The sequence below is a fragment of the Phyllostomus discolor genome, chromosome 3, assembly GCF_004126475.2.
Source record: "Phyllostomus discolor isolate MPI-MPIP mPhyDis1 chromosome 3, mPhyDis1.pri.v3, whole genome shotgun sequence".
In the NCBI taxonomy this organism is placed as follows: domain Eukaryota; kingdom Metazoa; phylum Chordata; class Mammalia; order Chiroptera; family Phyllostomidae; genus Phyllostomus; species Phyllostomus discolor.
The window spans coordinates 88,957,093-88,970,624 of NC_040905.2; the positions used below are offsets into that span (position 1 = coordinate 88,957,093).

Consider the following 13,532-nt stretch of genomic DNA (forward strand, 5'->3'; position numbering starts at 1 on the left):
ATTTTGTGAAAAGCACTGTTTGGGCACTCTAAGCATTGAATTGCAGTATAAATGTCCACAACAACCTATTAATATATGCTTTCAAAATACTTTTTGCAGAACAAGCCAATTTTATGGTATTTTATGGACAAAGAATTCAAGAATCCAAACATTCTTTGCCTGCCCAATTCATCTCTCTCCCTCCCTCTCTCCGCAGTTTTGTTTGTCCCCCTCTCCTCTCCAGACTCTAGTTTTAATTCCCTTAATTCTCTATTGATTTAATTAAATGAACAACCGCGACCCAATTCCAGCCACCTGGTTCTCTTGGACCCTTTGCCACGTCCTCCGGCTTCCCCACCAGAGGCCCTTCTGAGCCTGAAGGCAGGGCGAGCGCCGAAGGAGGAGCCGGCGAGGGGCAGCCCGAGCCGTTCAGCGACAGTGGGAGCTGGGGGTGGCCGGAACCAGGAGGCGGGAGGTAGGCGGAGGACTACCCCACCGCAGTCGATAAACCAGCCCCAAGGTCACTGGGAGCGGAGCTGCGGCGGGATTGGAGGCTACTCTTTCCAGCAGGGGCTGCGGTCACCAGGGAGTTGGTCGCCTGCACCGGGTGCCTCGGAGAGGGGCGCAGCGAGCGCGTCTCTCCGGCGCCGGCGTCCCTCGGGCTTTGGGGACAACAGCCGGCGGCGGCGTGGCCCCGAAACCCACCTCGGATTCTGGCGCATTAAGGCATTTGAAGGCTCTGGTTTCTCAGCCATTGCCACCGAGTTTCTATCGGTTCCAATTCAGCCTCCAAGTCGCAGCCGCTGCAAAACCTACGCTGACCCTGGACTGACTTTTCCTGAGGCGGTGGGTCTCGCGTAGGGCCGCCGAGGCGCCGGGAACTGACCCGAACTGACCCTACCCGCCCGAGGACGGGGCTGGACAGCGCAGCGGGACCGCCGTCGGGCGAAGGCGCTGCGCCACGGCCCCTGGAGGCTGCCAGTGTGATTTCTCCAGAATCCTGCTCGCTCTTCTCTGCCACCAGGTGTCTCAAGTCTTATTCCTGCCATCCTCTCCTTTGTTGCAAACTTTCTTTGAAAACTCCTAATTCTGTTTCGCAAGTTCTCTCCCCAGCTGCCCTAACTCCACCCCCAAAGGCTGGTATAAACTGCAGGCGCCAGTCCTGAGCCCTGAGAACCGGCCTGGAAGAGAAGGACACTCACTCGGCGGGCTGGGATCAGAGGGGCATTCTGGCCCCGCGGCCCCCATGCCGCTGTTTTGGATATCAGGTCTTGGGGCCGGAATAGTCTTACTGCACTTCGTGCAGAAACTCCTGTTCCCTTACTTCTGGAACGACTTCTGGTACCTGCTGAAGGTGGTTTGCTGTGGAATTCGGCTGCAGCTGTACAGTCGGAAAGGGCAGCTCGTCACTGTCCTGGATAAATTTCTGAGCCAAGCCAAGAAGCAGCCCCAGAAACCTTTCATCATCTACGAAGGGGACATCTACACCTATGAGGATGTGGACAAAAGGAGCAACAAAGTGGCCTGTGTCTTCCTGAACCATTCCACGCTGAAAGGGGGGGACACTGTGGCTCTGCTGATGAGCAATGAGCCCGACTTTGTCCACGTGTGGTTCGGCCTAGCCAAGCTGGGCTGTGTGGTGGCCTTCCTCAACTCCAACATTCGCTCCAACTCCCTCCTGCACTGCATCCGCAGCTGTGAGCCTAGGGCCCTCGTGGTGGGCACAGGTAGAGTATGGGGTGTCCTCTGCTGCAGAATGTCAGCCCTGACCGTTCTCCAACCCCTCCGTTTTTGTTTTTGTTTTTGTTTTTTGTTTTTCTGTTAGAACAAGGCACATCTAATACTTTGGGTGTGTGATGAAATTGGCATGCTACAAAATAATTTTACAATTCTACTACTGGCGGTTTAATACCCCCTCTCCCACTTTGATCACGTACTCTGTTGTGGATTTGTAAATATCAAGACAGTTTCAGAAAACTTATGAAATTCCTGCTTCTAGCTATTTGGGAAGAAGGACCGTTGTACTGCTATTTATTATTGCTTCATTGAATGCAATAACACACAAACTTAGAACTCAGTTCTAGATTTTATCAGATCTGGCAAGATTAATTGATGAGTAGGAAAGTTATCTTGATTTCATTGTAGAATACCACCTACCTGCCTCTAATAGTAACACTATCAAAGCTGACTACATTCTCACAACAAACATGTTTCACCAGAAGTGCCTGAATTCTTATCTTCATATCTATTGTTATTTTGTACTCGCAAGTCAGGATTTGCCTGGCCTGGCTGGGCGCCCACCTTGCAGCCAGTGGTGTTTCTTGGTAGATTCTGGGCCTCTTTCGCACTCTTCCCTGCCCACTTCTGTACATCATTACTTATTTTCTTTTTCTTCTTCTCTTTTTAGACAAATGGCAAGCACAGTTTTTATTGTTTTGATTCATTTTAATGGAATTTATTGAGGTGACATTGGTTAATAAATTACATAGGTTTCCAGTATACAATTCTATAATACATCATCTGCGTATTGTCTTGTATGTTCACCACCCAAAGTCAAGTCTCCTTCCATCACCATTTATCCCCCTTTAGCCTCTTCTACCTCCCTTGCCCTCTGGTAGTCAGCATACTGTTTTCTGTGTCTATGAGGATCGTTTTATTTATTTAATTTTTTTGCTAAATCCCTCACTCTTTTTCACCCAACCCTGCAAAAACCCTCCCTTCTGACAGTTTGTTCTCTGTCTATGAGTTTGTTTCTATTTTGTTTATTAGTTACAGTGTTCATTAGATTAAACATATGAGTGAAATGTTATGTACTTGTCTTTTCTCTGACTGGCTGATTTCACTGAGTATAATGCTCTCCAGGTCCATCCATGCTGTCGCAAAGGGTAAAATTTCCTTCTTTCTTATGACTGAGCATTCCATTGTGTAAATATACCACACACAGCTTCCTGTCATTCAGTAAGTTTTAACCTTCTTTTCCCTCCCCTTGGAGTTAGGCTTTGGATACGCATGTGGAGCCTGAGCTAAGAAGAAAAGTCTTTGGTTTAGTGCCTAATTATTAACAAAGAACCTAGGAAGATGGGTTGCATTACAAAGTATTGTAAACTAGAAATATGAAAAAAATGATACTTATTCTCTGAACTGTGGCAATAAGAAGGATAAATAAGTCACAATTTTAATAACGGTGAAACAATGTTTACCATTTGTGCAGGCTGCAGTTTCTAGAGCAAATCTAAACCTCAATTTGTGTTACAAATTGATAAGCCATAAATTCCCTTTAGAAAAGCAAACTAAAAGGGCCACAGTGTCCTTGAAACTTCAGTTTCTGGAGCCAGGATGTTAAGACCTACCAACCTGAGAAATAGCCAGTCTCCTGACGGCCTCTTAACATGAATAGGCCTGGTTACTCTCAAAATAGAGTATGCAAACTTTGCTGTTGACTGAGTTGTTGCTTGATTAGGACCAATTAACTTTGCAGTTTTACTTGTGCCTGCTTTTCCTTTGATCACAGTAACTAATTTCATTATTTCTTTGTTTTTGTTTTGAATACTAACAGTCATTTTTTTACATATGAAAGCCACTCTGGGATGCCAGAGTTTGTTTTTTAAATCTTCACCTGGGGATATGTTTGCTGATTTGAGAGAGAGAGAGAGAGGGGAACATCAATGTGAGAAACATGGATTGGTTGCCTCCAGTGTGAGCCCCAACTGGAGATGGAACCCACAATGTAGGCATGTGCCCTGACTGGTTATCAAACCCACAACCCTCTCAGTTTATAGGATGATGCTCCAAGCAACTGAGCCACTGCCGGGGGCAGATGCTGGAGTTTTAAGCTAGAACCATTTAGTTGCTCTGCTTAGTAACTAGGTAGCTGAAGAAACCAACCTTAAATCTTAATAGTGGTTCTTTTTTAGCATACCTCCAAAATACATAAATTGTATAGGTTTTAAAAGATGGGACAATTCTATTTTGATTAATTATTAGATTTTTTAAGACATAGCTTAGGTAACTTTTCTGTATTTGAAGCTCTTACCCTGAAATACTGTGTTCTTGGCATTTTGAGTCTAATCAGTGAACAATATATGCATATAGTTTTTAGAATAAATTTCAGAGGCATTAGATTCTCACTGGATATTTCAGAGAGAGATGTACAGTTAAATCATTATATCCCCAGGGAAAGTAAGTATATGGAGATGGAAAGACCAGTCAATTTCTGATTTAGACAGAAATTAGTCAGACAGCCTTGGGTTTCATTTATGGCCTGCCATTTCTTAGCTGTGTGATAGAAGATAAAATCAGCCAAATGCCCTGGGCTCACTTTGCTTAGTTGTAAGATGGTGATAATACCATCTACTTCATAGTGTAATTCTGAAAATTAAATGACATAGCTTTTGGAAAGTGGCTAGCTGAGTGCCTGGTATGCACTGACTACATCCTGAGTGAATTGAAATAATTGCTATTATTATTACAGAGTCACCTGAGGCTTTTGATTGGCATCTCACTAGGATTTTGCCTCTATAACCTTATTGGGTGTTAGCTATGAGAAAAAAATAGCAAAATTTTATTTTTCAGAAGTATTATAGAACCAATTTCAAAAAGGTTTTACAGACAGGCCAGGGAGTGTCCATCCATGGTGACAGGTAAACTTTCAGTCGTGGCAGGTGTCTAATGACTTCTGTCTCCAGGAGCAAGCCGAAGGAAAAGCTAAGCCATGGGGCTAATGTTATTTTTACTGTCACTGTCCTTAACAAAAATATCAGCAGTTGGCATTTACTCAAGGCTGATTGTGCAAAAGACACTCCGAGTGATTCTGAGAGGCAGATGCAGAGCTCTGTTTTGGAGACTGGGAGGGAAAGAAATTCACCTAGGTGACTAAGATGACACAACTCAGTAGGTTCCCGAGCAAAGACTCTGGTCTCTGATGTCAGGCCCTGCTGTGCTGTACAGCCCGGTTGTTTCTGGGGCTGTCAGTCCCCTTAGGATATAACTATGGAAAGTACACGCATTCCAGTTATGCAAAGATAGCAAAGTACAAGTTGCAAATATTAAGACATCGGGTTTTTAATACACAGATAACTAGAAAAAATTAAAATGTTTATAACATTAGTATTCTTTTCTCTCGTGATGCTTGCAAAGAAGTTTTATGTCTGTGTAATTTGGTGCAGAAGATGTGTCAGGTAGTGTTTTAAATTTCCCTGGGCAACTTCAGGGTTTGTTGAAAATTAAATATGCTTAGATTAAACCTATTCCTTTCCCCCCATTTTTCAACTCTGATTATTGTCGCCTTCTGTCAAGGTTGTCATCTACCTCTATAATCTTTTCTCTTTACTGAGAGCAAACAGGAAATGTTGCAGTGACTGTATGTCATTTGAAAAAGTATGTACAATTACACCCTCGACATATTTATAGCAATAATAATATCTTCCATTTTAAAGTACTTTATAACTTTCAGTGTTTTCTGCATATTGTCTTATGTGATCCTCACCACAGCCACAGCCTCGTTTTAAAGGTGAAAGCATAGCGTGGACACGAAGTTTCCTGTAGCTCATGCCTTTAGGAGAGGCAGTGTGGGGATGGAGTCCAGACTTTCTGATGCTAAATCATAAAAGCGTATTGGGTGCATGTTTGTCTTGGTCTGCCCTTCTGCTCCTTTTTATTCCCTTATCTCCATCATTTCCCATCCACTCCTCTTTCCTCACCATCCCCCTCATGCCATTTCTTTTCCTTCCCTCTATCCATCTACTGGCTCTCAGCACCTTTCACACCCCAGGTGTGCTATGATTCACAGTGATGCAATGGAGTGATAAAGTTTTATAGCTAGTTCACAAACCGATATTCGTGTGGCTTTGGGAATAACCAAGAACTCAGATGTAAGCTCCTTGAGGTGAGGAAGTTTGTTTTGTTTACTGAAGCATTCTAAGAATTTAGCACAAAGGAGATGCTCAGTAAATATTCATTGCCCAGATGATTGAATGACCTAACAAAAAACTATGAGGTACACATGGGCATTCAGTAACTTTATTTACTCACAAATTATTGCTAATAAATTGACCCTCTGCTGTCCATTTGGTAACTGGTTTTGAGAGTAGGTATATCAATGGAATTTCTTTGTTGTGTTAGTGTATATCAGTGTTGCCAAGTGCTAGAATCATGATACCCCACAAGTGTAGTGTTTTGGACACACTAAGCATCCACAAAATTTCAGATTCTGTCAGCATACCACATATTAAATCATTATAATTATAAATATATAGCTAAAATTGTGTTCTGGTTACCTTGAAGGCTTTAGATTCAGTAGTATTTTGCGTCTCAACATGTTTAGGAGGGTTTTGGATTTCTGTTCACAAAAAGTAAACATCTGTGTCTGTTCGAGGAGCTTAAAATAATGCATGCAGCCTCACCCTGTCAGTTTTCATGAACTGTTGCATTCAGAACTTGCAGGGCAAACGTTCCAGTTAACAAAGGAGCTGTTATAATTCTCCAAATGACTTTCAACCATAAAGGCATCTGCTTCTTAAAGACCAAAACAAAGAGAGAAAATATAAAGACCCTTTAAGTTTTATAATAAGTAATAGGTATTCAGAGAGATAAAATAGCTTATGTGAACTTTTATTATTTTATCCATGTACTATGATATTCTGACATAAATCTATTTTAATTTTCAGGGCATTTATTTCTTTTACTTGTATTTAGTAGAATGCCTTTTTTCCCCCATTTTAGACTCAGCTAGGTCAAGAATTACCTCTGTTCCAAAAGAACACAACTGATTTTAGTAGAAGTTTAAGCGGCTTCATGTCTAGAGAGCCTTCCTTATACATTTACTTTTCTAACTTTCACTGCTTTGTCGTAGAAAAATAAAAATAGTAAACCAGACGCATCATGCCATTGTGGTCGCATTTGAGTATGATTGTTAATTGGCAATAGATATGCTGGAAATAGTATTGAATGAAGTGGACTTTTTGTTTTCTTGTACACTTTTGACTATCTGTTCCCCAGAAGATGTGAGGACAGCTGAAAGGGAAAAGACATAAACCCACTTGCAAACTTGTGTGCATATATTCAGGGCAGTGAGTAAAAGTGCTTCAGGGAAGAATATGTAATCACAATAGAAAGACGTGCTTCTGCACACTTCCTAGGGTTATGATGATTGTTAATAAACTAATATTTGTAAAAACAGCTGACACATTGTTTATGATGAAATTAATTTCTGGACTGATGAGAAATGTTAGTATCTACATCGTGATACGAATTGCTTTAGGACATGGCTTACCTATGTGCTAGTGTTCTCAGAAACCATAGCCTGCCCGTGCGTGCATTCTGTGAACAGCCTATGGAGTTGCTCTGGGTAGGAGGATGGTAGTTCTAAGCATGTGATGAGATCTGTAATTTCCATTGGATTCTGCCTTGCAATAATGGAAAACTAAAGTTGACCATTTATAGTTGAACATCATATTAGTCCTATTAATGCATAAAAGTTTAAAGTTGAAATGTTTGCCAATGTATTAAGAGCTACAAGAGTTTTTAATAAAGTATGAACAACTCGTTGAATTTATAGCCTCAGAAATTTGAATAAGATACATCATAATGATGTAGAAACAAGAAATTAATTTGTACAAAAAGTGCTAAAGGGTTATAAGGAGAGACCTGTTTTTATGCTTGCAACCCCTCCTAACACAGTGCCTTACAATATAAGAAACAGTTCAGATTTTCTGGAAGACCCTATTGCTTTGAAAAGAGAGATTGAACCTTCTCCTGTAATGTAGACTTTGTTAAAGGTCATAGTATATTCAGCTATCTCATTTTTTATGGTAGTTTACTTTTAAAACCAGCACGCGCGATGGATCCCAAGGGCAGAGCTCAATTCTGTGACCAGGTATCTCTCCATCCCTCACAGTGAGTGTGCCAGGCGTAGTGAGCCAAGGATGACTCAAGGAAGACACACGTCATCCTTTGGAGGCGCTTACATTACGGTTCTACAGATTTCGATGGCAAGACACTTCAGTGAAGAGTAAACCTTCATGAAACACACCCAAGTTTCCTTAAAGTATTTGAACAAATGCCATTTGGGCAGGTGGGTGGGGGGAGGTTAGGACGTAACGTTCAGAATTTACTTTCCAAATAACATTGAAACTTTTCCTCTTGTTACAAAATATTGACAGTGATAAGTAAACAATGATTCTTTATCCCCTATATGATGTTCAGTTTTTTAATTTCAATTTTCATTATTCTTACCCACATTTCCTTCCACTGTTACAGAAATGTTTCGTTAGATAAAATTCTACTTTAAAATTCTATAAGGCTCAGCTAAGTCAATTTACTTTTAATGCATGAAGGAAATTAAGTGGTATCTCCTTTGATTCTTAGTAATCTGCTCATTTCCTTTTTCCTGTAAAATTTTCCCATCACTTTGTAAATGCTGACTGTCTCTTTAGACTCTACAATTCCAACAAAGATTTTGGGCCACAATTGAATCATATTTTAACTCAATTTATGCTAACTTTGACAGTTTAGGTACACATATCATATAAGAGCATATAAAACTATATGGTACTAATTTACAATTCCAGATGAAAGATTTGAAATTAAGGTAATGAAATGAATTGGTTCAGAGACTTGTACTTACACATGCAAAGTACCACAGAGAGCGATTAAACAAAAATTACTGCTAAAAGTCAAAAGAGGAAGTCTAGATTATTTGCTTGTCTTGCTTTGTCATTTGTTTATGACTTGTTCTTCCCCTAACATTCCTCATAATATTTTTCACTTCTCCCTCTTACCAAAGCAATCTATATACACTAGCTGGCTGCGTATGCTCAGCAGAACTGTAGTAGATACTTTCTCTGGACTGGAGCAGTTTGCTGTATTTGGATTTGTTATAGATATAAAAATTAATGTAAAAAATTTCAAGTCCCAATCCACCTACCACCTATGAAATAAAAACTTTATCATTCTCTGTGTTCCCTTTGTTTTCTTGCAGGTTTTATTTGTGAACTGCCTTGTCCCATTTGACATACTTCTCTTGCTGCCTCTTTGTGATCAGTCTGGATTATAGATTTTGAGGAAGGAAATCATGAGTTTTTCTCCAATGTTTTGTATTATAGTAGAATAAGCAGTGGCTGACATATGGCTTTTTATTTTTAATTATATTTTATTTGATTATGCTATCACAGTTGTCCCAATTGTTCCCGCTATGCCCCCTCCACCCAGCACCCCCACTCCCTCAGTCAGTCCTCCCACCATTGTTCATGTCCATGGGTCATGTATATAAGTCCTTCCGCTACTCTATTTCCTGTACTCTACTTTACATCCCCATGGCTATTCTGGAACTACCTGTTTGTACTGCTTAATCCCCTCACTCCTTCACCCATTCCTCCACATCCCTCTCCCATCTGACAACTGTCAAAATGCTCTCTGTATCCATGATTCTGTCTCTGTTCTTGTTTGCTAAGTTTGTTTTCTTAGATTCAGTTGTTGAGAGACTTGTATGCATTGCCATTTTGTTATTCACACTTTTGATCTTTTTCTTTAAAAAGTCCATTTAACATTTCATATAATAATGGTTTGGTGATGATGGACTCCTTTAGATTTTCCTTATCTGGGAAGCTCTTTACCTTCCCTTTGAGTCTAAATGATATCTTGCTGGGTAGAGCAATCTTGGCTGTAGGTCTGTACTTTTCATGACTTTGAATACTTCTTGCCAATCCCTTCTAGCCTACAAAGTTTCTTTTGAGAAATCAGCTGACAGTCTTATGGGAACTCCCCTGCAGGTAATAACTTGTTTTCTCATGCTGCTTTTAAGATGGTCTCTTTATCTTTAACCTTTGGCATTTTAATTATGAAGTGTCTTGGAGTGAGCCTCTTTGCATCCATCTTGTTTGGGATTCTTTTTTTTTTTTTTTTTTTTTAAAGATTTTATTTATTTATTTTTAGAGAGGGAAGGGAGGGAGGGAGAGAGAGAGAGAGGGAGAGAAACATCAATGTGCGGTTGCTGGGGGTTCGGCCTGCAACCCAGGAATGTACCCTGGCTGGGAATCGAACCTGGGACACTTTGGTTCCCAGCCCGTGCTCAATCCACTGAGCTACACCAGCCTGGGTTTGGGATTCTTTATGCTGGACTTGCATGTCTATTTCTTTCACCAAATTAGAGAAATTTTCTTTCATTATTTTTTCAAATAGATGTCCAATTTCTTACTGTTTCTTTTCTCCTTCTTGCATCCCTGTCATGCTGGACCTCTTGAAGCTGTCCCAGAGGCTACTTACACTATCCTCATTTTCTTGGGTTCTTTTTTTCGTCTTGTTCTGATTGGTTGTTTTCATTTCCTTATGTTCCAAATCATTGATTTGATTCTCAGCTTTATCCACTCTACTGTCATTTCCCTGTAAATTGTTCTTTATTTCAATTAGTGTATCCTTCATTTCTGACTAGATCTTTTTTATGTTGCTGAGGTCCTCCCTAAGTTCCTTGAGCATCCTTATAACCAGTGTTTTGAACTCTGTATCTGATAGGTTGCTTATCTCCATCTTGTTTAGTTACTTTTCTGGAGTGTTGATCTGTTCTTTCATTTGAGCCATGTTTCTTTGTCTCCTAATTTTGGCAGCCTCCTTGTGTTTGTTTCTATGTATTAGGTAGAGCTGCTGTGACTCCCTGTCTTGGTAGTGTGGCCTAATGAAGTAGGTGTCCCATAGGGTCCAGTGGCACAGCCTCACCTAAACTGAGTACTTGAGGTGTGCCCTTCCTGTGGGATGAGTACACTCTCCTGTTGTGGTTGAGCCTTGATTACTGTTGGCAGGTCAATGGGAGGGATTTACCCAGACCAGTCAGCTACAAGGACTGGTTGTGTCCATTGACCACCCACCTCCACCCTCCATGGAGGCACAGCTGTGAGGGTGCAGGGTGGTGGTATTCCAAAGTGGCCTGTAGCTTTCTACTGGGTACACAGACTCTGCAGTTTTCCAAGAAAGGTCAACACCCACCTTTGTTTTGCTGAGGGCCACCCTGCCTGAACTGTAAAGCAATGTATGTTGGCTGCTACTTCCTTGTGCTGGGCTTGGAGGTTCCTAGGGAAAGCCAAGCTATGAATCTAGGCTGGTTGTCACTAGTGCTGGGCCTGGGGCCACTTAGCAAGAGGTACAGCTGCTGGGGGCTCACTGAAGCTGGCTGTTGCTTATTTGAGAGGATTTAGAAAATTGTGAAGCAAGACCCAAGATCAGTCATTCATATGGAAAAGCAGCTTGGTTTGGCCTATAAATTGGGTGGGGCAGAGTCTCTAGGGATCTCTAGGGTGGGGCAAACAGTGTTAGCCAGGGTGATAGAGTCTCAGAAATGGCACCAGCATCCAGCTCTGTGGCTCTGTGGTGGGAGGGTTCAGAAAAAGGACCATGGCCTCTGTCAGACAATTCAGTTTCTCCCTGTATGCCACTGGTGCTTTTCAAGCTGCTACCCTGGTGCTGGAGGTCAGAGGGAATGAGTCTGTTGTAATTGGTGTGGGTTCTTTAATAGGAACTGCTTGGGACTCTGAAAGTTTCTTCCAGTGAGTCAATCCCTGTTAGGTCTTGCTGCCAGAAGTTGTAGGAACTTATCTTCCTGGCACTGAAACCCTGGGCTGGGCGGTGTGGTGTGGGGCTGGAACTTTTTACTCCTGACATAACCCTCCTGAGTTGTTACCTACCACACGTGGATGGGGGACCAGCCCGTTCCCTATCTGTGGCCCTCTTATCTGTCTTTATGGACGTGTTTTCTTTAATTCTGTAGTTGTCAGATTCAGCTCAATTTCTGACAATTCTGAGTAATAGTTGTTCTACATTTTTGCTGTAATTTAGATGTGGTTGTGCACAGAGGTGAGCCATGTTTATCTATGCTGCCATCCTGACTGGAAGTCTCCAGATGGCTCTTTGAGATAACTGGATAGTGATTGACATTTCCAGAAAATTTTTTAATGCAGCACCCTGGACTCAGCTTCAAAGCAGAATATATCTTGTGATGATTTTTAAACTTTTGTTAAAAATTGAGAATAAAATAATTGCTTAGATGGAAAGGTCCATATGTACATGTTCTTGAACATTCTGACCAAGGTATATTTTATATTTAATAACATTATTTTTTATCATTGGTTTCTTTTATGAGGTCATGTATAAATTTTAGAGTTACACTTGGGTTATAATAACATCAATTTTACTGTCCACCAACTTGTGACCTTGGTGAGTTAGTTTCCTGGGGCTGCCGTAGTCAAGCGCCACAACTGGGTAGCTTAAAACAACAGAAATGTGTTTCCTCACAGTTCTGGGGTTAGGAGTCCAAAATGAAGGTGTCTGCAAGGCAGTGCTCCCCTCAAGGATCTAAGAAAGAATCTTTCCTTGTCTCTTCCTAGCTGCTGGTGGTTGCTGGTAATTGGGCATTTTTTGAGTAACTCTAAAGGGCCAGTGGCATCTCTAAATCTCATTTACCTCTTGGCTCTGCAGTGGTCTCTAGGTCATAGTGGTCTTGTAATTCCAGAATGGTCAGGGGGTTCTCCCAAGTGTATGACATTATTGTGGAACTAAACAGTGACAGACATGCTTTTTGGCACGATGAGCTACTGAGTTGTATAATATTTCAAGGACAACATTAGTGCAGTGTCCTCAACTTAGATTTAAAGCAGAGTCTAAAAGTTAGTTTTATTTGAGAATTGGAAAAAGAAATAGCCATTCGGATAATGGCTTCTCCAAAATCCAATTTGAATTGGTCTATTTGCATTAATTAAATTAGGTGATGACTAGATTTCCCTTTCAGTTGGTCCTGTTGAAACAGAATCATAACGTGACTTAGATATTTATTACCCAACACGAAAGTTAAATCAGCATTGTGCTTAAGTTTTATATCTGTTCCAACACGCCAGAGAAAGCACGAAGTGAATGGTTTGAGATTTATGTTTTGTTTACTGATTGCCAATCCTTTGGTTTTTAGATTTGCTTGAAGCCATAGAAGAGATCCTCCCCAACCTCCCAGAAGATATCAGTGTTTGGGCAGTGAGAGACTCTGTCCCCCAAGGTGTAAGTTCACTCACAGAAAAACTGACAACAGCATCTGACAAGCCAGTGCCAAGCAGCCACCGTGTTGTCTCAAACCTCAAGTCTCCTTATCTTTATATTTTCACCTCTGGAACAACAGGTATGATTTCTTTTTTCTTAAAATCTAAAAAGAAGGCAACAATCTTGGACAAATGTCTGCCAAGAGTGGTGGCATTAAATTTAACTTGGTCGACCTTTAATTTGGCAAGCCCCCATGTCCACTTACTATTTGGCTATTGTCTTTGAGTTCAGCAGCACCAAGGGCGAGGGACCATCGAAGCCTTGACCAGCTTCTTTGGCAAGATCTTTGCTAGCTTCTCTGTTCCTTAGATTCCTGATATATGAAATGAAGAGATTAGTTTAAATAGTTTCTAATTATCCTGCTGGGTAATCCATTGGTCTACTTTAAAACAGCTTTTTATATTCTTGTGGAAAATGTTAAATCCTAAACAGATTCCAACTATAGCTCTATTTTAAGCTCCTGTGGCTGGCCCTGCTGATTTTCC

At 41.2% G+C, this 13,532-nt stretch overlaps 1 protein-coding gene across 2 annotated transcripts in view; it reads left to right on the forward strand.

Annotated features, from left to right (window-relative positions):
* The first annotated feature begins 314 nt into the window (after positions 1 to 314).
* Positions 315 to 13,532, forward strand: part of SLC27A6 (solute carrier family 27 member 6) — a 74,040-nt gene continuing 60,822 nt past the window's right edge. The window contains exons 1-2 of one of the 2 annotated variants that reach the window (XM_028514258.1): positions 315 to 1,706; positions 12,923 to 13,126. In XM_028514258.1, the coding sequence (XP_028370059.1) occupies positions 1,226 to 1,706; positions 12,923 to 13,126 (685 nt within the window). In that variant the 5' untranslated portion in view covers positions 315 to 1,225. The remainder of the gene's footprint in view (positions 1,707 to 12,922; positions 13,127 to 13,532) is intronic. The other variant, XM_036020719.1, reaches the window with a different exon arrangement.